The sequence below is a fragment of the Lynx canadensis genome, chromosome E3 (genome assembly GCF_007474595.2).
Source record: "Lynx canadensis isolate LIC74 chromosome E3, mLynCan4.pri.v2, whole genome shotgun sequence".
Lineage (NCBI taxonomy): Eukaryota > Metazoa > Chordata > Mammalia > Carnivora > Felidae > Lynx > Lynx canadensis.
In genome coordinates this window covers 37,376,133-37,399,869 of record NC_044318.1, presented here as the reverse complement: position 1 = coordinate 37,399,869, position 23,737 = coordinate 37,376,133, and the positions used below count along the sequence as shown (strand labels likewise).

Here is a 23,737-nt window from a genome sequence, read left to right as displayed (position 1 = left end):
GAAGAAAGGAAGGAGGAAAGGAAGGAAGGAGGGAGGAAGGAAGATAACACTTTGTCATCTCCTTTCACCAGGTAGCAGGTTCTTCCTACCCCATCTTTTCATTCAGTGCGTCACCCTTTGAGAGTTGCAACCATATCTGGGGGTTTCAGTTCCATTTCTCTACCTCTGTAGGTCCTGAAGCTCTGCCTCTTTCCTGGGCAGCTGCTAAAATAAAGGTTCTTGGCTACAAGGACTGGCAAATGCCTCCAGAGCCATGAGAGCTTTAGAATCAGTTAAGTTTCTGAGGTTTCAAAGTACCTCTTTGGGGGTTCTTTCAACCCTGCTGACCTACCTTATTTTCTTAGGCACTTGGCTTGGCATCTTAAAGGAGAATTTTTTTTATGTTTCAACCAACCCTTCCAGGTACTCTATACAGAAAGATTTTCTAGGGTAAGTAATCCCACGTATTACAAGAATAGAAGTACCTGGTTTTCAGCCCACTTCCATACGGCTTGCATGCTCCACATTCCAGCAGCACAGCTCTCAGTAAGGTCTTTGGTGACTGCCATGTCGTTTAATCCAATGCTCTACATTCTTTAGGTCTATGGTGGCCTCTTGTTGGCCTCCATGGCACCACACGCTTTGTCCCGCCTTGTGCATCTCTGGCCTCTCCTCAGCCTAATTTGCTGAGTGCCCCTCCATGACTTAGCCTCTAGAGTTGGTGTCACTCCAGTTTCCATATCAAGCCCTCGTTTCTCCTTATCGCATATACATTCGCTGTCTAGATGATCTCAGTTTTCACAGCTTTAAATATCACCTATTTACGGCTTAATTCAAGCTTTTGTAACAGACTGTCTTCTAAGCTGCAGATGCATATTATCTGACTTCCTGTCTACCACCTCTGTTGAATGTGTCAAACTTAACATAGTCCAAAGAGACCTCTTAGTCCTCCCTCCATAATTTGTTTCTCTCTCAGTAGTCACCGTTTAGGGCATGGCATCTCCATCCACCCAACTGGGCATACCAGAAACCTGGCAGTCATTCTCAACATCTCCCTCTTTCTCACACTCAACATCTAGTTCTTTACAAATATTAGTGATTCTGCCTCCAGAAAAATCTGCAATTCATACACTTCTCTCTACGTGTTCCCTCTGAACTCTACTGGAGGCTACCACCAACTCTCATCTAGGTTCCTACAATAATCTAATCATCTCCTATTACTGACCTTTTCAGGTATTTTCTTTTTTTAAATATTTTTTTAGTATTTATTTCGTTTTGAGAGAGAGACAGACAGAGTGCCAGCGGGGTAGGGGCAGAGAGAGAGGGAGACACGGAATCCGAGCTGTCCGCACAGAGCCCGACGCGGGGCTCAAACTCCCGAACCGTGAGATCGTGACCCGAGCCGAAGTCAGTTGCCCCACTGACTGAGCCACCCAGGCGCCCCTCAAGTATTTTCTGCCTGGGAGCCAGAGTGGTATTTTAACCCCTTCGGGGCCTCCCATTATACTTAGTCTAAATCTAAAATACCTAACGACCCAAGCTTGTCTGTCTTTCCCCTGACCATCTCCCCAGCCCCACTGCCCACAGCTCCCCCCCACGCTCCCGCCACACGGGCCTCCTTTCAGTGCCTTGAATTTGCTTCATTCTCTCTCCTCCCGGAGTCTGTACACAGCTGTTCCCTCTGCCCAGAGAGCTCTTCCCGCCCCACCAAGTATCTGCTGCCGTTCACCTGGTTAATGTGTCGTCATCTTTAAGACTGGCTTACATTTTACCTCCTCAGTGAGAATTTCCCTAACCTTCATGCGAAATTAGCTCATGTGCTTTTCTTCCGTAGCACATATCACAATGTGTAAGTATGGTTTTCGTGTGATTATTTCTTGGTCTTTACTTCCCACTAGACTCTTAAGCTCCATGAGAACACAACCTCTTTGTTTTGTCAACTGCTATATATCCAGCACCTAACAGAGTAGCGCCCAACAAATATGTGCTGACAAATTAGTGAATGAGCACAAAAAATAAAATTCTTTCTCCTTCGAGTCACTGGCTAATCAATATCCAGAAGACGCAGTTCTTGAATTTTGATTAGGTAGAGGCCGGTTTCAAATGTACACATTGGGAAATCATCGTGCCACTCAGTTCACAGTTACTCAGACCAGTTGGCCACAGGGACTTTCTACAGCTGTGTGACTCTAGGACCCTTACTACATTAACATTACAGCACCTTTTGACTTAAGAGCGATTCCAAGGGAGATTTTTGTGGGCCGGGGGCTCATACTCCGTGCCTAAGGATGCGGAAGGACCACACAAGAAAGCACTCCATCGTCATGGCAGCCTTTCTGGAGAAGCTGCTGTCCGTCAGCGCTTGGTAGGAAACAAAGTGGATACATCTGTAATCCAGAAATTCCATTCCTGGGAGAAGGCCCTCCGAGGACTCTGCCCAGACCCTCAACAGGGTGGGAGCGCCCGTGTTTGTAGTGGGAAGAAGCTGGATGCGACCTGAGTGCCCGTGATTAGGGGAATGGATACGGTGGTTTATGTAGGCGATGCAAAACCAGGTCTGAGTGAAATTTACAGCACCACAGGTAGACCTTAATCTTATTATACACGGTCCTCAGTCGAAGAGAAAGTTTAAGCTCTGATACAGTCAAATCCATCTACCTCTTCCCCTTATGGTTTGTGCCTTTTAAGCCTTCTCTATGAAATCTTTCTTCTTTTGGCTGAAGCCAGTCATCCCAACACCATTTATAAAACCCTTTCCCCACAATCTGTGACACGATCTACACTGTGCCAAATTCCCACTGGGTCAGTCAACCTAGGTCTGCCTCTGCCTTCTCTATTCTGTCCCTTCCGTCGGCCTGGATGTTCCTGTCCACAGACCACATGCCTTCAGCTACCACGACTTTATCACCTATCTCAGAGCTTAGGAGATCAATACCCCCTACCCCTGCTCATCCTGTTCAGACCTATCTTGGGCATTCGAGAACCGGTACTCTTTCACAAAGATGGACTCAGTCTGTGCAAGGACAGCACAGCAAAGAAGGTGGACTTGGGCCTCATTTACTGCTGTCACTCTGGACACATCTGAACGTGTGTCCCAGACCTCAGCAAACATTTCTGCCACATCAACCTTCAGAAGGAAGAAAAGATAGTCAGCTAGCATTCTCTGTTTACGTGAGTATATCATCTAAAACCCTGAGAGGGGGGCGCCTGGGTGGCTCAGTGGGTTAAGCGTCTAACACTTGATTTCGGCTCAGGTCACGATCTCACGGTTCGTGAGTTCAGGCCCCCCCTCCACCCTGTCGGGCTCCATGCTGGGTGTGGAGGCTGCTTAAGAGTCTCTCTCTCCCTCTCCCTCTGCCCCTCCTGCAATTGCACTTACTCTCTCCCTAAACAAATAAACAAATAAATAAATCCATGAGATAAACTATTCTATGTGATTTAAATGTATCCCCCCAAAAATCTTTCCCCAAAATTATAAGTCACTTTTGGGAACCAACAGATATGAACACGGTTTAAGTGGTGATAAAACATAGTTGTTAATACGTTAATACTTCTTGGAAATGCTTCACACGGTTAACCCAAGTGAGGTCTCTCTTGCTGTGTAACCAAATGCAAAATTTTGCTTTTATATCTGCCTCCTTCAAGACCACTTTCAAGAGGCCGATTCATTTTACTGCGGTTTGGTACAACACAGAAGGGCCTCGGGAACCAGGTGGATTTGTTGTACTAGTTAGACAGCAAATGCTGGCTAAATGAGTGGTTTTAAATCTATCTACTTCTAGACTTTTAAAATCAGTTTCACCACAACTATGAAGAGGTTTTAGGAAACCTGAGTTCAGTGCTGTTCAGTTCACGGAATCGCTAGTTATTCGTGCCAGCCAATAAACATCCGCTCTCACCTTGGGAGCATCCCGACTGGGGGCCAAATGTGAAGAAAGGTGGAGGCCTGTGGCTCCGAGGGGCTGACAGGTGTCTGGTATTCTCTCTCATCCCCTCAACCTGACACCTAATCCCTTCCGGCCCAACACCCCAGGAGGGCCTGCACCCCCCCCACAGGCACGCACTTCCCTCATTGGCTAAATCCCTTCCCTGTCCCCCCCCCACACCGTCCACACCGGCCCTCCCCAAACCAGTTCCTCTTACATGTCACATCTTCCCAATGTTTTATGCCAGCTCTGCCCTCCCCCTGTGTTTGCTGTGGGAAGCACGGAGCATCTGACTTGGGAGGCTCCTCGTAGGACGAGGTGGCAAGTCCCGGGGAAGGGGGTGGTGCCGCTAGCCAGGCCCCGGGCGGGCGCCACCCAGCTTCCCGGAACAGGGCCTCGAAGCAGCCTCTGCCGCTGCCGCTGCGCGTCTCTGTGATGCTGAAGACTTAACTTAAAAAAAAAAAAATCTATGCAGTGAATTAAAGGATAAGACGGGCTGTGAGCAACTAACCATTCAATTTTATGTTCTCTCTGAATTAAAAATCCTCAAAAATGTCTTTTAAGCTCAATTACTTTTCTACTTTTAGATCGATGAGGAAAGTTAGGGGTTGTCTTGCTTTCTACCAAACCACATAAGATAAATGCTGCCCACAATGAGTCCATCACCGCAAATACGCTCAAAGAGTCTCACTCAAGACCCACAAGGCGATTCCTCCTAAAATAAAAGGAGAAGAAAATCCAGATCACCTCCTTCATCGTGAGAGAAGTTATTAAAGATCAGATCCACGGCGAAAGAAAAAACGTCAAAAGCACAGAGAGGTCGGGGGACGTGTGAGGACAGAATTCACAGTGCACAATCGGTGGGTGGAGACAGCAGAGGGCCCCCCTGAAGCCTCAACATCCCTGTCTGTCACCGGGGCCGAGGCCCTGCCTACCCATCCATGGAGGAGAAGGTGGGAGGAACCACATACTCAGAGTCACGTGCTCAGAGACAACCTCTCCACCACCCCCGGCCACTCCAGCTGGGCCTAAAGGAGAAAGGAGTGTTGGCGGGCTGCACACTCAGATACCCGAGGGACACACTCCCAGTCGCTCGAAGCCGCAGCTGGCACTAGTGGACTGCCACGCCGTCGGAACACCACCCTCTCGCCGCCCCGTCTCCAACCCCTAGCATAGAAAACGGATGGGGCGCCCGGGTGGCTCAGTCGGTTGGGCGTCCGACTTCGGCTCAAGTCACGATCTCACGGTTCATGGGTTCGAGCCCCATGTCAGGCTCTGTGCTGACAGCTCGGAGCCTGGGGCCCGCTTCGGATTCTGCATCTCCCTCTCTCTCTCTGCCCCTCCCCTGCTCGCACTGGCTCGCTCACTCTCTCTCAAAAATACACACTAAAAAAATTTTAAAAAGAAAAGAAAATGGAGCCAAACTCTGGAGTCTTGGATGCACGTGGAAAGTGAAACTTGGGAGCTGGCTCTCCTTCCGTGCGTTAGTACTTCAGTGGGCTTTTAATGAGCACCTACTGTATGCCCCCATACCATGTAGACGGTTAGTCACAAGCCCAGTGACAGAGGCAGAGATGCCTGGAATGGCGTGGCCTGCACACCTCGAGTCACAGCGGCTTCAGAAATGCTCTAAGCTGGCCTTCTTCTAAGAGGACACCCAAAGAAGAGAAGGAGACACCGCCTGCAGGGGACAGAACAATGCCAAGCCTCTGAGGGCCACGCAGGCCACACAGAAAAGGCATCCACAGGCAGAAAAAGAAGCTCCATATGTCACCCTCAAGACACTGGGCTTTCAGGGCGCCGAGTCCTCAGGGAGCCCCGGGAGGGAGAGTGCGGCCTGAGGGTCACGAAGGCACGTGGCCGCTGGCCCCGACGGTGAGGCGCTCGGTGCAGCCGCTCCGTCCGGTTCAGTGGCTCCGTGTCCCGGCAAGTTTGCCCCCCGGGCCACCTGGCAATGCCCAGAGACACGTTCGGTTGTCACAGTCGGCAGGGGTGCTGCTAGCATCCAGCGGGCAGAGGCCTGGAACGTCGCCGAATCCCCGCCAATGCGCACAGGTTGGCCCGCACAGCAAACTACTGACCTAACTTGTCCGTGAGGCCAAGGTTGAGAAATCGAAGCTGAACACACACTTCCGTCCTGGGGACGCAAACGCACCTTCTCTCTCGCCCTCCCCACGCCACTGACGAAGACCACATGGCCCGGTTGTCACCCCACCCCGAAGTGCACAGAAGTGATTGTTGTCTCTGTCGGTGACGAGACGCAGAGGCCTGTCAGTGCTCCCGGCCCTGGACACCAGCCTTCCGGGAAAACGCACACAGGAGGGGCCTCGCGGCGCCCCCCACGCCAGCCGCCCCCTCCCAGAGCAGACACACAGTATTTTGAGACTCTGGAAATCAGGGGAGCCGGCAGCTGCAAAAACACAATATTTATGGAAAACGAAACCCAAAGTGTCCGAGTGCGTGACTATGGGTGCGTGACAAGGGTCCGAACGGGGAAGGAGAGCCCGTGGATCCTCGTTCCGGCGCCACGGGGAAGCCTCTGGCACACCCTCCTTCGCCCCGGGGTTGTGAGCGGACCCCAGCGAGCCTGCAGGAGAGGGGCCCGTGGTGGGTCCCCGGCACCCGGCACCCGCTCCCAGCTGCTCCTCAGCTCCAAAGAGCAGCCGGGAGGGGGCGTCGGCTCCGGCTTACTCTGAACCAGGACTAGGGAGCCCCGGCTCACTAGCGACCGGAGGAGTCCTTCACTGCGACGGTGCTCGGTCACCTGAAGCCAGAGAAGGCCAGCGTTAACTCCCGCGCACGCACATGCACACACACCTGCACACAGACACGCACACGCCGGCACAACTGCGCACACACACAGGCAGTCCCTTCCCTTTACCACCACTCTTTCCAGATGGCTCGCTAGAATTGTAGGGTCAACCTCCCCTGCTCTTTGGGGGAAAAGACGCACAGAGAAGCCCTGGAACACTGCTCTGCGGTGGAATCACCACCGTCCCAGGCCCTAAAACGCTCCACCTCTGTGGGCGTTGATTTCACCACTGCAAATGCCACCACACAGCCTCAGCGCGGCACACAGGCCAGCCGGGCACCCAGAGGACGGCCAGGCGCTGGGGGCATCTCCCGAGCAGGGCAGACCAACAAGCTGGAGATTCTTTCTCGTTATCAGACTTGGCACAGGAACACCAAGTCAACACCAAACACCCCCTTCAGCTCCTCGGGGTCCGCTCGGACAGCTCAGCCTCCGCAGGCCTCACCGCACCATCTCTACCGTCGCTGGCAGGGGGACAGCACGGTCAGGAGGCCCCGCAGTCCCGGACCACGCCCCAAGGGAAAGCCAGCAGCAAAGGGTGATTCCCTGGGGTCCAGGAGGCCTGCTTCAGGCAGGTAACACAACCCGCCTCCGGCCCGGCCAAGTGTGTCCGTGAGACTGGTCCCATTCAATGGACTCTTTATTTGAAAGGTTTTGCAAAACCAATGCCAAGTTGAATAGGCCGTGGGCAATGCGGCCTTCTCTTGCCTCGACTGATGTAAAAGGAACACCGTCCGTAAGGGGTTGGTGAACAGGAAATAAAGACCCCCTTCCTACAGATGGCCTCTGGCCCCTGGTCCCCTCACCTGTGCAATACAGAGCAAGCTTTCCAACGTCCTAGCCGACACCCGGGGCCCAGAGACCCACGCGCTTTTGCCCTCCGCCCCGCAGAACAAACACCGAGCAGGACAATGACCACGAGCTGAACACCAGCGGCCTCTCAGCAGGTCTGCCTGGCCTCCTGGGGCATCTTCTGAATGACGGGACCAGAGTGCGCTGGATCGAGGCAAGGCAGGGCCGGATGGAACGCCAGACCCTGGGCCCACAGGGTGGGGACGTTAGGGTGCTGGGCCAGGGAGAGTTGACTGCAAAAATGTCAACTCCCGTTGGCGAGCTTTTTACTGCCGCCACGTGCCAGCAATTCCAAATGGCATCAGCGATCAGATGTCCCCCCTATCAGTAGGACCCCCAACTTCTGCCTATAAGCACACAGGACAAACTGCTTACCACGTACAGGAAACGTTAACAATAATACACAACTCTAACTCCCTGAGCGTCTGCCAAGCACCATGCTAAGCGCTTTGCGTACATCGCTAACGCCCGTGACTGGGAAGTCATGCCCCCATTATCCAGATCAGGAAACTGAGGCCACACGGGTGAAGTGATCTGCCCGAGGTAACAGAGGACCGCTGCTGCTGAATGCCAACCGCGGCACACCCCTGGACTGTGGGACACGGAGGTCCCCATCAGGCCTGAGTGACCCCGGTCCCTGGAGTTCCAGTGCTCATCTCCACACTGAAGGTACAAAGCGGGCCCCACGCCAGAAGCAGAACTAGAGAAAAGGAGCATTTGCAACCCCTCGGGGGCACACACAACAGGTCAGGAGTGCTCAAGGCCTCTTTCGATCCTGGGATATTGTGAAATCAAATGACAAGTCCCCTAAGGCCGTTAAACATCCTTCCGCTGAGGACCACAGAAGACAAGTCCCTTTTCTGCATAAAGCCACCATTTTCTGCAAGAAATTAAGAAAAAGCCAACTATGATCTGAGATACACCGAAGAGTCTTTTGGCTTTGGAAGAAAATGATTTTTTATGGCGTTTACCTATTAAGATAATCAGTTCCTCTCCACCAGCCGAACCAGCCAAACAGACAGACACAGAGCCCTGGCCCACAGGCCTCCAAGTGCCCCAGGCACCCCGTCACCTCTGGAGACCCTTCACACCTCCTTGTCCCTTCACTGGACTGTTCCAAAGACTCACCCCACACCTCGGGCACCGTGGGACTTCCCATAACCCCTCGGCCACCTGCGCGGCTGTGCACGGCTGTCTGCACCAAAGGACATGACCGGGGAGCTGGAACAAAGGAGGGACCTGCCCTACGACACTGCAAGACTCCATCAGGAGCCACCACAGCACGCGCACGTGTCCCGCAGTATAGACCAACTGCAGTCTCCACAGCAACTTTGATTAAGAAGTCCTCAAGGGGCGCCTGGGTGGCTCAGTCGGTGGGCGTCCGACTTCCGCTCAGGTCATGATCTCACGGTTCGTGAGTTCGAGCCTCGCGTCAGGCTCTGTGCTGACAGCTCAGAGCCTGGGGCCTGGTTCAGAGTCCGTGTCTCCCTCTCTCTCTGCCCCTCCCCTGCTCGCACTCTGTCTCTCTCTCAAAAATAAAATAAACATTAAAAAAAAAAAAAAAGTCCTCAGACGCCGTGACAGACGAGTTTTCCCCCAAACGGATCCCCGAGCCTCTGCCTTTTCATTCTCCCCTGACCAGCCCCTGCTCTTCCTGAACCTTCTCTCCTTCTCACCTGCCGTCATGGTGTCCACGTCCTTGGCTGCCAGCTCTTCCACGTCTGACCTCTTTCTCAGCTCAAACCTCCGGGACAAGCCCTCGCGGGGTTTCCATAATTCCTGGATCAGGAGGGGCTTCTCGTTGTCCCCAAACACCCGAAAGCCTTCGGCCCGCCACTGCTGCCCAGAGTCGCCGGCCTGGCCCACCACGTCGCACAGCACGTACTGGCTGGCGCACTCGGGGCTCAGGGCATAGCGCTCCAGGGCCTCCTTCACCAGCTCCTGGGCGCTGGACGTGCCCGTGGCCAGGACGCTCTTGTAGTGGGTGCCCGAGCAGACGCTGTCCCCGAACACCTTCAGGACCCCGGGGGCCGAGAGCTGGGTGGAGAGCTCCGCGGGGTCGTCGCTGGCGCCCAGGCTGGAAAAGGTGGTGTCCAGGTCGCGGTACTTGTAGCTCAGCGTCCGGGACAGCACGCTGGACAGCAGCTGGCTCTGCCGCTTTAGCTTGCTCTTGGTGGGTGGAGACATGATGAAGTGGGTCCCATAAAACATGGTGGGCCAGCCTTCATGGACAAGGACCGACGGCTCTGGCCGATGGCAGGGTAAAGGCCGTGTCCTGAGAGAAAAACGTAAGGCGGGTTAGCATCAACCATCACGAGCGACAAGAGGGAGCGAGGCTCGGCCACCCGGGGCCCGGGGCCGCAACGGAGCCAGAGGGCATGCTACCTTCGGCCAAGTCTCCCCCCCACGCCACCCCGCCAAGCACCTGAGGCAGAATATGACTGCAACCAGCAGGGACTGCAAGGAACTAAGCAGGTCTGAATGGCCCGAAGCACCCTTCAAGGAAAGCCGTTTCCAGGAAGCACGATGAGGTCACCAAAAGGTAAGACACACTCGGCTGCAGGGTTCCGGCTTCTGGGACGTGCTGGGCACATGCGTCCTGCGCGGTAGGCAGCCAAGAAAGAGGGGCAGCGGGCGTGGGGATGAGAGCGCTTGCCTGGCAGAATCGCCACAGGGCTGGCCAGGTCTCGCGGGAGGCAGCCCACGGAGGGCAGCAAGCCTGATCTCCCAAGCCCAGCCTCTCCGCCACCGCAGCGTCTAACACGGGAAATTCATCGCAAGCACGTGGATGTAGGAAAACAGGCAAAGTCGCAGGCACGTTAACAGAGTGGTAAGTGATCAGACTTTCAAAACACAGACACCCCCCCCCCCCAAATGCTGTCCCTCACTGGCCCTTGCCTGGCCCTACAACGTCCACACGACCACAGTGGACACAAAAGGGCTCTTCCAGAACCAGGGGAGGCATGACTGGAATGTATGCATTCCACCCACCTCATCCAGCCTGGTATTCAGGCCCTGTCCAGCCCACGGATGCAATCTTGCTGGGGAAATTAGAAAACAGCTCTGGGACACTTCGGTGTGTCTAAAAATCCTCCATCCAAAGCCCCTAGAGCTCGAAGGGTCTGAGAATTCTAAAGAGATATTTGCCAGGCTCTCCCGCAAGCACTGTAGGGAGCAGGAAGGCACGAGAAAAAGAAGGGTCTCTGCTTCATAAACACTAAGGCTTTGCAGAAAGTGGGGGACACTGGGAAATCAGACCCATCACCTAACTACTGCACCCCACTTCTATGCTGCTGCCCTCGCCAAAGACAAAACCAGACAGGCTAACCAAGAAAAGTCTACTCTCCCAAGGCTCTGGAAACAGGGGCCTGGGTCCCACCTCCACTGTGACAAACATCAGCACTCGTTCAGCTGAAGTCAGCGTCCCCAGTCCTGACCCACCTCTGGCTCCAGCAGCTCTGGAAAAGGCTTTCAGGAAGTGAGGCTGTCCGCCTAGGGCAGGAGAGAGTCACCAGGGAGCCTCGCGAACAAAAGAACCCACACTGCACCCCCCCCCCCCCCCCCGCCCAGGGAACTCGAAGCGTAAGGTGCTTGCGACACTGACACTGTGCTTGGGCCTCTTGCTAGTCGTGCACCCCGGCTTCGGTCACATGCGCTAAGTGTGTCCCTCCCTCCAGGGCTGCTGTGAAGGAAGCTCGGGAGCAGACCCTCCGCTCAACTCCTCTAGAACGATCCGGGATCTGTCCGCCATCATACAACCCTCAGAAAAGCCTGAACTCTTCAAGCTGCTGCTGGCAGCTTCACGCGCCAAAGACTAGGTTCCGAACACTAACGTCTGCCCTTTGGGGGGGCGGGTGAGGGACCCTCCTCGTGTTGTACAGCCTGTCATTTTTGCTTTACCACCGCAAAGCTGTTTTTTATGCAGTAGCTTTCTGAAGACTGGAGCTCGCGAGTTACGTACACAGCTTGCCTCTCAGGACACCCCGGCTCAGAAGCCTCTGGGCCAGCACCTTCTCAAAGGACCTGAACCCTCCACGGACACTTGGCTTAGCCGGCCTCCTCCTTCAAGCACAGGCCCCAGGGCCTCGGCCCAAACCCAAAGTGGCTTGGAAGCCTCTGCCTTTCAAGATGTCTGAACGTGAACTTGAATATCACGCCGTAAACTACGGGAAAGACGCCCAGATACTGCGGAGAAGGCAACGGCTATTGTGCGTCTGGCAGTGGGTCCGGGTTCTGCAAGGTCTGAAGCGTATACAACTCTACTTTAATAAAAATAAAGAAAGAAAGAAAGAACTAGAGTGGCCCCTGGGTGGCTCGGTCGGTTAAGCGTCTGACTCTTGATTTTGGCTCCGGTCATGATCTCTCACGCTGTGGGATCGAGCCCCACATCGGGCTCTGCATTCACAGCTCAGAGCCTGCTGGGGATTCTCTCTCCCTCTCTCTCTGCCCCTGCCCTGCTCACTCATGCTCTCTGCCTCAAAATAAATAAACTTAAAAAAAAAAAAAAAAAAAAGAAAAACTTACAACACTGCTAGGTCCCCTCCCAGGGCTTCAGAAGTGAGCTCCCCTCCCTTCTCCTCAGCAGGATTCCAAAGCAAAGTCAGCAAAATCACATCAAGACGAGAGAAAATGCAAGAGAGGGTGTGATCTGTTCTCTTCAGGAGCCCCTCCTTAAGCCCCAAGGAGCCCCGGCGAACACAGACCCCGGACTGTGTGGTCTGTGTTGTCAAGGAAGCCTTCTTCTCCTCTCGGGCATTCCCTTGGTGGCCATCTTCAGTGAGCAGCCACTGGTGGCGGCCACGTGTTCCCTTGCCAGCGTCCTTCACAGACAGAATGCGGAGGACAGCCTATCTGTCACACTGTGCCGGACCCGTTTCCAGCAAGGGCAGGAGGGCAGGCGCCCCCCGGGGCAACCCGACCTGGGTTTGGGAGGCGTGACCCGCCTTGCCCTTTTCTGCCCCGTGCTCTACTCTTTCTCTTCCATACAAATGTTTGGGGAAACGCGGGCCCAAGGGTGCAGGACACCTGCTATTGCTTCTCTTAGAGAATGTTTTTCTCTTGTTCTCAAGGAAGAATCCGATTTCTGATGAAAACAAGCGTAAGTCACACCAGCGAGTGAAGCCAGCAAGGTCAGTGCCGGGCTGACGAAATGGGTGGAGGCGCACGGCCGGCCCAACAACACAATGTGGAACCCATTAGAATTTCCACCAGGACAGGGAAGGAAGAGGGCAGACTCAGGCTCTGCTTTATCCCCACCATCCATAAACCCTACCTTGACAGCTCCAGCCGAAGCAAGGCTCTCAAATACAAAAAGAATTTAATCAGATGTGATTCTGACATGCTACCCGCCTCAGAGGGGGCTTTTTCCACCAGTGGGATGAAGGACTGGCTCCTCTCTGGAATGCACGAGAGGTGGCCCCGTGCTAACTGGAGACACCTGTAATCACTGCCGACTGACAAAATTCTTTCGGGCAATTCAGATTAACCAAACACTTGAGGGCGGGGGCCGGTGCGCTGAGCCGGCGCGTCTGCAGCTCCCCCCGCGGTCCCAACAACCGGCTCCCTGACGGGAAATAAACCAGTTTCTTCCGCGGGGCCCCCAGGAGCTCCAGCTCAGCATCTGTTTTCTTAGATGCAGTATTTGTCGAGGGGCCGGAGGTGGTACAGAAATAGCTGGGAGACAATGCTTTCGGCTGGCACACGAGTGGGGAACGCGCTGCTGCGTGAACAGGAAAACCGGGACGGGCTGTGGGCGGGGGCGGGGGGGGGGGGGGGAGAATGTCACCCGACCCTGGAGGGAGGGCGCGGACCCCCGCGCCCTGCTCCCCCGCGACGCCCGCAATGCCAGACCCCCCTCTAAGGGAGCACCAGGGAGGCTGAGGCCCAGGGTCCCCTGCAGTGGGGGGGCCAGATTCCCGGGTCTCAGGGGATAGTGGCCTCAGGCGAACCCTGGAACCCGCGCTCGCCCCGCTTCGGGTCCCACCCCCCCCCCCCGGGACGGCGCCCGGGAGCCCGACCGTAGCCGGTCTCCATGGCAACCGGACAAGCCTGGCCAGAACTGCCCAAGAGATGCCCCGTGAGGGCCCCGTTGCCCCAGCACGCGCCCCGCGGCCTCCCCGCCGGCCGGCTCCGCGCCCCGGCGCCCCGGCCGCCGCTCCTCGCGCACCCCGCACTCACCTCCGACACAGTCCGCCGCCGCTGCGTTCCCGCGCGGCTCCCACACCAACGTCGGCCCGCGCCCTCGACCCTCGCCCCGCGCCCGCGCGTGGCGCGGCGCCTCCTGCCGGCCGCCCAACGGACGGGGCGGGACCTTAGGGCGGGGCGAGGCCTTTCGGGGCGGGGCCCGACGGGCGGGGCGGTGTCTCCTCCCGCCGGCCACCCAATGGACGAGGACGAGACCCTGAGAAGGCGGGGCCTCAAGGGGGGGCGGAGCTGGTGAGATGTTGGGCGGGGCGCCAGCGCCACCTGCCGGCCAATTAATGGGTGTGGGCGTGGCCTCTAAGATCGGGGCGGGGTCTCCAGATGAGGGCGGGCTGGCTGCGGAGAGACAGGACTAGGCGGCCCACCCCTGTCTCCAGCTCAAGAGGTGGGGCCTCTGCAGGAGAGGCGGGGCCACACTAAGCTCAGGGGCCACTTGCTCATCGAAGGCTCTGGGAGACCGGTGGGCTGTTGTGTACCCACTTTGTAGTCCCCCAATGGACAGGACCAAGAAAAGGAGGGACAAGGGTAAAGCAAACGCTTACCAAAAGGGGGGCGGCCCCAATATACGAACATCTAAGACACTGAGAGGAGACAAGGGTGGCAGGTTCCATCTCCCCTACAATCTGTCCCCTACCCCGCAGCCAGAGTTTTAAATGACAAATCAAAACATGACGCCTCTGCTTAAAACGATGCAAAACGGGGCCAGGTCAGCTCCAGGGCTGTGGCCCAACAACCTCGTTGGATAAGGTGTTTTAAAAGAAGCTCGTGTCCTTAAAACTCGCTTTGGCAACAGCCCTCCGGCTGGGGGAAAGACTTTCACTTGGTGAAAGACTGTCCCTTTGTCACATGGGGGATTCATGTGGTCTTGGGTGTAGATGCATAATTCTACCCCTGGGAGTGAAGCTTTTTGCTGCCATCTTGCTATTGGGGTATAAATTCTTATAGTAACGATTGCATATATGCAGAGGAAAGTGGAGGCTGGGAACGGATATTTATAAGACCACCTACCTACAGTGTGCCAGACCCTACGTGAGGGGCTCTAGCGAGGCCCCAGAGCTCACATCGACTCTTGTGACCCAGATGTTGTCGCTCTCACTTTGCAGATGACGAAATAAAGGTTCAGAGAGGCCGGACGGGTGGAGCCAAGAACTGAGCCTGAGACCATGTGATCGAACAATCCCCTTTACAGGACTCCCCCCATACATGTAAGAACCTTTATAGGACTCCCCATATACATATACACACGCCCAACCTTGACCCTCGAGAGGCAGGTATCAGGGCTGTAAGGAGAGCCTGGTTCTCACCATGACCCAGGCTCATCTCCCACTCCTCCCTGCACCCCTCTTCAGCAGGGGTTGCCAAACTATGGCCTCTGGGCTGCTGCTTTGATAAATAAAGTTTTATTGGAACAGAGCTACACCCATTTGTTTATGTACTGTCTATAACTGTTTTCTTGCAACAGAGACCTTAAGGCCTGGAATAACTGAGAATGAATACTACTCTCTGGTTCTGTACAGAAAGAGTTTGCCGGCCCCCTGCTCTTCAGGATCTAGCAATGCCAACTATTTGGCTCAGGCCTTGGAACACCTTTCCTCCACTCTGTTAGTTTGCTGGGGCCGCCATAACAAAATACCACAAACTGGGCGGCTTCAACTGCAAATATTTATTTGCTCACAGTTCTGGAGACTAGAGGGCCAAGATCAAGGCGTCCGCAGGTTTGGCTTCTCCTGAGGCCTCTGTCTTTGTCTTGCAGATGGCTGTCTTCTCCTTGCGCCCTCACATGGATGTCTCCCTGTGTGCCCCTCTGTGTCCTAATCTTCTCTTACACGGACACCAGTCACGCTGGATTAGGGCCCATCCCGATGACCTCGTTTTACCTTAATCACCTCTTAAAGGCCCTAACTGCAAATACAGTTGCATTCCGAGGCAGAGGGAACCAGGGCTTCAACCTAAGAATTTCAAGGGGACACAGTTCAGCCCCTAACCTTAATCGTCATCACCTGGCCAATTGGCACTCTTCCTTTAGGACTCAGATTAGGCAGCGGACCTCCAAGGAGATCCCCAACAATTCACACCCTCTGGTGTTCACACCCCTGTGGGGTCCCCTCCCGTGCTGAATAGCGCCCGACCTATGTAATCAACGAGATCTGCCAAAATGACAGCGTGACTTCTGGAGCTAAACCATAAAAGGCGTGGCTTCCTTGCTTTCTCTGGGATCCCTCGCTCTGGGGGAAGCTGCCGGTTGTGTTGAGAGATCACTCAAGCAGCCCTAGAGAGATCCACATGGTGAGAAACCAACAGCCAGCACCAGCCTGCCATCCACAGGAGTGCGCCATCTTGGACGTGAGCCCTCCAGCCTCAACAACCTTCAGATGAATGCAGCCCTCACCAAGATGCTGACGGCACCTCGTGAGGGACCCCGAGCCGGAACCGCCCAGCAAAGCTATGCCCCAATTCCCAGAAACTGTGCGATGATAAATGTTTCTTATTAATTTAAGCCACTGAGTTTGCTATGCAGGAATGGATAACTAATACGCTTTATCCAGGAAGGCCTCCCTGACTGCTGGAGTTGGATCTAGATGCCTCCCCTGTGCTCCCGTGGGTTCACATCATATCAAACTATGTTTCTTAAAGACAAATGAGATGTTACTCCTCGGCCCATGCTCCCCCATGACTCCCCTTTGCAGAGACTCAGGCAGGGCTCAAACCCTATCCCAGCTGGCCCTGCTGACCGGCCCAGTGCTCCCTCCATCACAGGGCTCCAGCCATACCAAACTCCTGCTTTCAAACGCTCTAAGCTCATTCCCTCCTCTGAAGCCTTCTTCCCTTTGCTGTCTCCTCTTCCTAAAATGCTCCTCCTTTTGTGTCTGAATGCTGGCACCTTCCTCTCATTAAAACTCAGCTCCCATTACTGTCTCCAGACCATTCTCTTGACGGTCATCCCTGTGGTCACTCTCTGTCTCATTACCTGTTTTATTTCATTCATAGGCATGTATCACTATCTAAATGTATTTTCTGGAGTATTTAACGCCCACGGGCGTCTGTGTTCTGTAAAAGGAGGGACTCCAACTGCCTATACTCAGTACCTACTAGGTAGGTGCTCAGTAGCGGTTAAATGAGTAAACAAAAGGAATGAATAGATTCCCACCCATCTCCTTTGCATCCCCTCAACTGGAAGCTTATCAAGGACAAGAACTGAGTTTTATTCATCTTTGTATCCCTGCTCCAGGCCCATGGGCAGGTGAGCAAAACAAGTCTAAACCATAAAGGGTTGAAGGCCTTTGGAAATCCACAAATAAAATGTTGTGTTGAGCTGCCCTCTGTGGCCACCAGAGGGCACCAGAGTCCCGGGACTCAATCAACCAAAGGGGCAAAGGAGCCCAAAGAAAAAGCATCTGGTTAAGGTCAAAGTGCAGGTTTCCAGGGGTGATGGGTCTAGAGGCAGAAAGCCAGGGCTCTTGAGGGGACCAGAAGACAAGGACAGGTGTCAGCAGGCACATGGAGAACCTTAGATCCCGGCCCTTCTTTCTGGATGCATCACTAGAAGGGGTTGGCCACACTTAATCCGGGGATCCCATTCCTGATGAACTCACTGCTACAACCCATAAATAGCAGTGCTCTGGGTTGGGCCATTCCTTGTACACTCATCAGTCAAAACTCGGCGATTGTTATTTTTCTTGGCACGTCATATGCTGAGCAACTTCCAGTCAACAATGTATGCCCTGGGAAAGCACAGGGTACCAGGACTCATGGTATTTGAAATTATTCAATTTAAAGTTGATACGTCTAGGGGCGCCTGGGTGGCGCAGTCGGTTAAGCGTCCGACTTCAGCCAGGTCACGATCTCGCGGTCCGTGAGTTCGAGCCCCGCGTCAGGCTCTGGGCTGATGGCTCAGAGCCTGGAGCCTGTTTCCAATTCTGTGTCTCCCTCTCTCTCTGCCCCTCCCCCGTTCATGCTCTGTCTCTCTCTGTCCCAAAAATAAATAAACGTTGAAAAAAAAAAAAATTTTTTTAAAGTTGATACGTCTATTCTGATGTAGATTTCTAGTAAGCTCAGTAAGCTCTAGTAAGCTTACCTGATGTAGCTCAGGTAAGATATTTAACTGGAAAACAGGAATTCAAGTCATATATATGGGAAATGAAGCCAGAGGTCATAGATGTGTTCAGCTCAAAGGGTTCAGTGCCATTAAAATAAGTGATGTCAAGTCACTTTACTCTTGAGTGTTTGTTTAACAGCACTTGAACATTTACTTGACTGTTAAAGATTTTAGTCTGGGTGGGACTTAAATAATCTACCCCCGCAGTTAATCAATCAACTATTCAGGTAGTGAAGCCTCTGGAAATTCTAGTCCCAGTCTTGGGACTGGGGAACATGTTGAAAAGTTGTTTTTCAATCCCAAGTAGGAGTTAGAATCAATTTCATCAGCCAAAAATATCACCCTGTGATATGATCACAACATAAAATCACAAACATGACCACATGTGGTCTCGAGAAAACACACTCCCCTTGATCTTGGGAGGTTTTTTGTTTTTTTTTTTTTTTTTTTTTTTTTTTTCCCCCTGTGAGGACTTCTTAGCAGTGTCCAACAGTAGAACACGGCAGGCAGAAGTGAAGTTACACGACTTCCAAGGCTAGGTCGTGAACAACATTATGTCTCCTGCCTGGCTCTTTCTTTCTCTTGGGACCCAGCTGCCACATTGTAAAGGGAAACCCAGACCAACAGGGAAGTCACTTGTGGATATGGATTAAAATATCTTTGCTTGGGGCACCTGGGTGGCTCACCTGGTTAAGCATGTGACTCTTGATTTCGTCTCAGGTCATGATCTCCTGGTTGTGAGATCAAGCCCCACCTTGAGCTCAGTGCTGGGTATGCAGCCTGCTTAAGATTCTCTCTCTCCCTCTGTACCTCCCCTACTCATGCTCTCTAACAAAAGAAAGGGAAGGGGAGGGGAGGGAAAAGAAAGCAAAAAGAAAAAAAGAAAAAAAAAAGATGTCTTTGGGGGCACTTGGGCGGCTCAGTCAGTTAAGCATCCGACTTCAGCTCAGGTCATGATCTCAGTGTTCATGGGGTCCAGCCCTACATCGGGATCTGTGCTGACAGCTCAGAGCCTAGAGCCTTTGAATTCTGTGTCTCCCTCTCTCTCTGCCCCTCCCCTGCTTGCACTCTGTCTCTCTCTCTCTCTCTCTCTCAAAAATAAGTAAACATTTTTAAAAAATTAAAAAGAAAAATAAAAAATAAACATTAAAAATAATGAAAAAGAAAACAAAAGATGTCTTTGCTTTTGATGTTTTCACAGCTGGAACCTTACCGACCATGGAAAAAGACTGTCTTTTCCAGGGGTAGCCATGAGAGATGCTGATGATTATTGATGTTTTAAGCCACTATATTTTAGGATAATTTGTTTTACAGCAACAGACAGCTAATGCAAGCTTTTTAGTTTACTTCATGCTTTTCTAAATATTCCAAGTTTTCTATAGTGAACAGAGACTGCTTTTATAAAAACAATGGACAGATGTTATTTGTAAGAAGACAACTGGGCCAGAGTGAGGCATCTTGAATTTTTATTTTTTTTTAAATTCTTTCTACTCCACTGGGAACAAGAACATTCACAGACAGGATTATTCCTCTTCCTACAAATGTTTATCAAACGTTGTGTTAATACAAAATAGCAATTTCACAAACACAGAGAGGGTCCAATACCAGCAGGACATTTTAAAAAAGTCATGCCACAGATGCCACTCTAGGTCTAGAAAGACGAGGGTAAAAGACAGTCAGAGCTCCCGCTTCCCCCTCCCCGCCCCCCTAAGAAAGGCCTTAACAAGCAACAGGAACCATTCCTGCGCAGAAGCGGACAGATTCGTAGTGAAACCCGGCAATGTGAACAGGACTGGCGGGCGATTCATTCAGCGGGGTCAGGGCCCGAAATTTGAAATTGCTTATGGAGGCAAAACAGCCCTTGCAAAATTGGGTCCCCTCACGTTTCAAACAGATTCATTGTCTCCCTCCCCAGCCCTGCCTGAATCAAGGCGGACACGCATTCAGCCCGCCGGAGATTTCTATGACCCATCCAGCCCCAGGGCCCCCCAGAACGTGGGGCCATCATCACCAGGATAAGAGACCCAAAAATCTGGTCTTGCATTCCTCTCAGTGGGGTCAGGGTTCTGAGCTACCAGATCCTCTGAGGCTCCTAACTTCTTTCTCTTTAACTGTCCCCATCTGGCCTTGGGCACGCACGTTCCCGAGGTATGGCACCGCGCCGATCCCCACCAGTCACGGCAGAACAGGCACTAAGCACCCAGTACCAATGCCCACGGCTTTGCAGGACAGTACCACCCAGAACGATTCCCAGAGCTGACGGTTCAGACCCACTCTTGCGGCGTAAAAGTCACTTGGTGGGTTACAACCAGCAACCTGAATCAATGACAAGGGGTAGGACCGACAGGGCAGGTAGCTCATACACAGGTTGGGGCTGCGTCGGCGACGGATGTGTAAACTGGAATGCATTTCTCCTGACGGGTAGTAATCAAAAAGGTTTGGGAGACGGATATCTGGGAATAAACGGAGGAGGACCGCTGACTCACGCCAGGCAGATCCCATGACGCACAGGTGACCCTCCTGATACGGGCCGAAGTCGGAGTGATGCATCTCCCCTCCTAACACCACTACGAGGGCGCAGGCCGGTCCCGAGAGCCCATCACAAGGCCAGCTTGCACAGAGAAGGCTGTCAGGAGACAGCAGGTTGGATGGGCACAGGGACTCCACGCAGACCCGGGATAAGCAATCAGGGCTGCGCCCACCACCCACCACCCACCGCGCCCCGGTAACGAACAGCAGTCCCACAACTCAGGGGGCTCACTGGCTGCCAGGCCCTGTGAGAGGCTTCGGGCTCCAGTGTCCGTGCCCCCTGCAGAGAGTCCCAGCCCTTGCCAGTTCCCAAAGGCAGGAGCAGAGAATGCAGGAGCATCCTCAAGCCTCTCGGGGCTCAGGTAAAACGGACTCAGCTCAGGAACTGAGCAGCCAAGGGATGGCGTTGCTAAAGACAGGAGAACGAGGCCTCACGAGGACCTCAAGGAGAGGCCTTCATCCGCTGCCCCAGAGCTCAGCTCACAGGGAGCAAGCCAGTGGAAGGAGGAGGGTGTGACACCCCAGGGCCATCACTTGGGTTCCAGCCCTGCCCTGCACCACCGGATGACCTTGGGCAAGTCAGGCGGCCTCTCCCAACAGCCTCAGGCTCCCCACGTAATAAGGAAACAGCAATTCCCTCCTGCCAGGTGCTGCCGGGAGAAACATACAAGAAAGATACAAGAACAAAATGTGTACATGTCTAGAGCTGGGTGTATGTGGCCTGTTACGCTGATAAAGAGGGGGATGGAACCGAGAAAGGCGAATGCTGCCGCAGGCAGTGGAAGCTGCTAAACCAGCTCTCCAAAAATATCAAGCTCAGGTCTGCAGCCTGGATGCGAAGGGCCGACGCCTACAGGAGGCTCCCCAGCCTCACCTTCCCAACCTCGGAAGAGAAGGAGGAGATACAGAATGAGCTCACCCCGCTCACCCCACAAATGTGCACCGAGCACCTGCTAAGTGCCATGTGCCGTGCTGGGCACTGGGCATGATCGGTAAAGATGTAGGGCCTGCCCTCAACCGGGTGTCCCTGACGGTTGCTCACAACCCCTCTGCCTCCCAGTCCCGCCCACCTCTCCAGCTCCAGCTCTGGGAGAGCGTTGGTGTGTGCAACATTTGTTACCAACTGTACCACAAAGGGGAGAGTCTCCCAAGGCCCGAGGTCAAGCTGTTCTCATACTACCGCTACATTATTTATCTGTCCCTCCGCCGCCTTCATGCAAAGGTTTCCCGAGGCTACATCACAGGCAATGGTCACAAGCTCGTGTCAAAACAAGCACGAGAATCCAGTTGTCTTCTGTTAAGCCAGACATTTCAAGAAATTTGCAAGAACGTAAGACAATGCCACGCCTCGACCCGAATCTCTTTTGTTTGGAAAAAATAGTTACTTTGAGTAGAAAAATATGTTACTTAGGTTAATGTGAAATGAGGTTATCTTTACGCGAATAGGTATTTTCAAATATCGTCCCTTTCAACTTCAAGGGTGATGAATGTCAATATTAGAGATAGCCCATAAGCACAGGTTCTTTGGTGTCCTCAACGATTTTTAAGGGCACAAAGGGGTTCCAAAAAGTTTGAGAACCACTGATGTACTAGTGTTGTCCAACGGGAACTTCTGGGATGATGAAGATTGTCCTTACCTGCGCTGGGAGCAACTAGCCAGACGTGGCTACTCAGTAAGCACTTCAAATGTGGCTAGAACCCCCGCGGCACTGAATTTCTGTTTTTATTTAATTTTAGTGGACTTACGCGTAAATAGCCACCCGTGTCCACACCAGACTGCACAGAGCTTCTCTACGTGATGTATGGTGTTTCTCCGTCCCCCGGGGGGTTCCCTTTATTTTCCCTGCGCGGTATCTATCAGAGGCGTCTGGGCACAGAGGGAGGGTCTCAGTGTTACTCCCGGGAGGAGCTGGGTCCACAGCCCTCTGCTCCCCCAGGGGACCTCTCCTCAATCTGGGGAAGGGTCTGCCATGCGGAGTCAAGCCAGCCAGCCCGCCAGTTTGGGCTCTGTGCTCATCCCTGACGTGCACAGTTTGGAAACGGACCGGCAGCAGCTTACAATCAGCTGAGTAGGACCAACCAGCTCTTTTTAACAGCAGACCAGACGAAAGCCCAGAGAGGGCAAGTAATCTGCCGAAAGTCACACAGCAAGCGGGAAGCTTCACATCCACGCACGGAAAGCAAGGCCACGGGGGAGGGCTGGTGCTTCCTCCCTGCCAGACCAGGGTGAGCCACGCCGCCTGAGCCACCAGGCTGTGAGAGAGGCAGCAGAGGGCTGCACATCCAGTCACCGGACGGCTCAGGATTCGCCACAGCCTTCTACCCAGAGCATGGGCTGCGGGACCCAGGGAAGAAAAGAAAAGTACGGGACGGAAAGGCACTGGCCCCAGCCCGACCTGGCTCTGTGCCCCGGGCGTATCACTGCCCCGCTCTCATCCTCACTCTCCGGGGACAACACCGAGCTGTGCCACCCCTTCTGGCTCATGTTCAAGGTCAGCGTTGCTCGGGCTCCCAGACTTGCTCATCTCACCTCAAGTAAGGCAACCAGAAAGGCCGATGGGTCTGGGATCCACACATTTCCTGCCAGCCACCTGTGCGTGGGCAGGTGTCCCGTCGGGGCCTGGGGCTCGGAGCCCTCGCAGGGAATCCGGCTGCTGCGGTGAGCGCCGGCATCCGGCCAGAGTGTCCTCAGAGTAAGGCTAGGGAGAGACACAGCGCGGCCCCTCCCAGCCACCCGGCCACTAGGAGCCAGATGGCTGCACGCTCCCCCAAATGAGCGTCCTTTGAAAGACTGGGTGGGAGTTTCTGCCCGTGTCTCCCACACTGGCCTGAATACGGGGCTACTGAATGAAGCCTCACACCCTTGCAATAACCGTTCAGAGCACGTGAACCGGCTGAAACGGAAACACGGAGCCTACGACCATTTCAAGTGCTCCTATCCGCAGGCTGGGAGTTGCCAGTGTTTTAGGGAGCAGACAGTGGAGTGGGGGAGAGCCCATGGCTGCCACATACTGGCTGTGTGCCCTTGGACAAGTTACTTAACCTCTCTGAGCCTTAGTCTCCAAATCAGTAAAACGGGCTCACACCCACCTCTTAGAGTGCTTGTAAAAACGACATAAATCACAGGGCTTGGGACAAAGCGTACGAAACGTCAGTGACAGAGCCCAATTTCAGGAACGGTCTGTGCATAAACACAGGCTGCTGAGGGGGGCATTAACACCGCGAATCTGGGAAACTAAGTGAAAAAGAACCCAAAGCAAGAGCAGTGGTTCGGTGCCCCCCACCCCGGACACGTGTCTGTCCTCTGGAGACTGACTCTATGACCCCACCACTAACGTGCAG

At 53.8% G+C, this 23,737-nt stretch overlaps 1 protein-coding gene across 2 annotated transcripts in view; it reads right to left on the bottom strand.

The window, feature by feature from the left end:
• RADIL (Rap associating with DIL domain) overlaps positions 1 to 23,737 on the bottom strand; it is an 88,126-nt gene that overhangs the window by 53,373 nt on the left and 11,016 nt on the right. Inside the window, exons 1-2 of one of the 2 annotated variants that reach the window (XM_030300797.1) lie at positions 13,747 to 13,798; positions 9,246 to 9,844 (exon numbers count right to left, since the gene is read on the bottom strand). In XM_030300797.1, the coding sequence (XP_030156657.1) occupies positions 9,246 to 9,780 (535 nt within the window). In that variant the 5' untranslated portion in view covers positions 9,781 to 9,844; positions 13,747 to 13,798. Of the gene's footprint in view, positions 1 to 9,245; positions 9,845 to 13,746; positions 13,799 to 23,737 lie in introns of those variants that run through there. The other variant, XM_032591581.1, reaches the window with a different exon arrangement.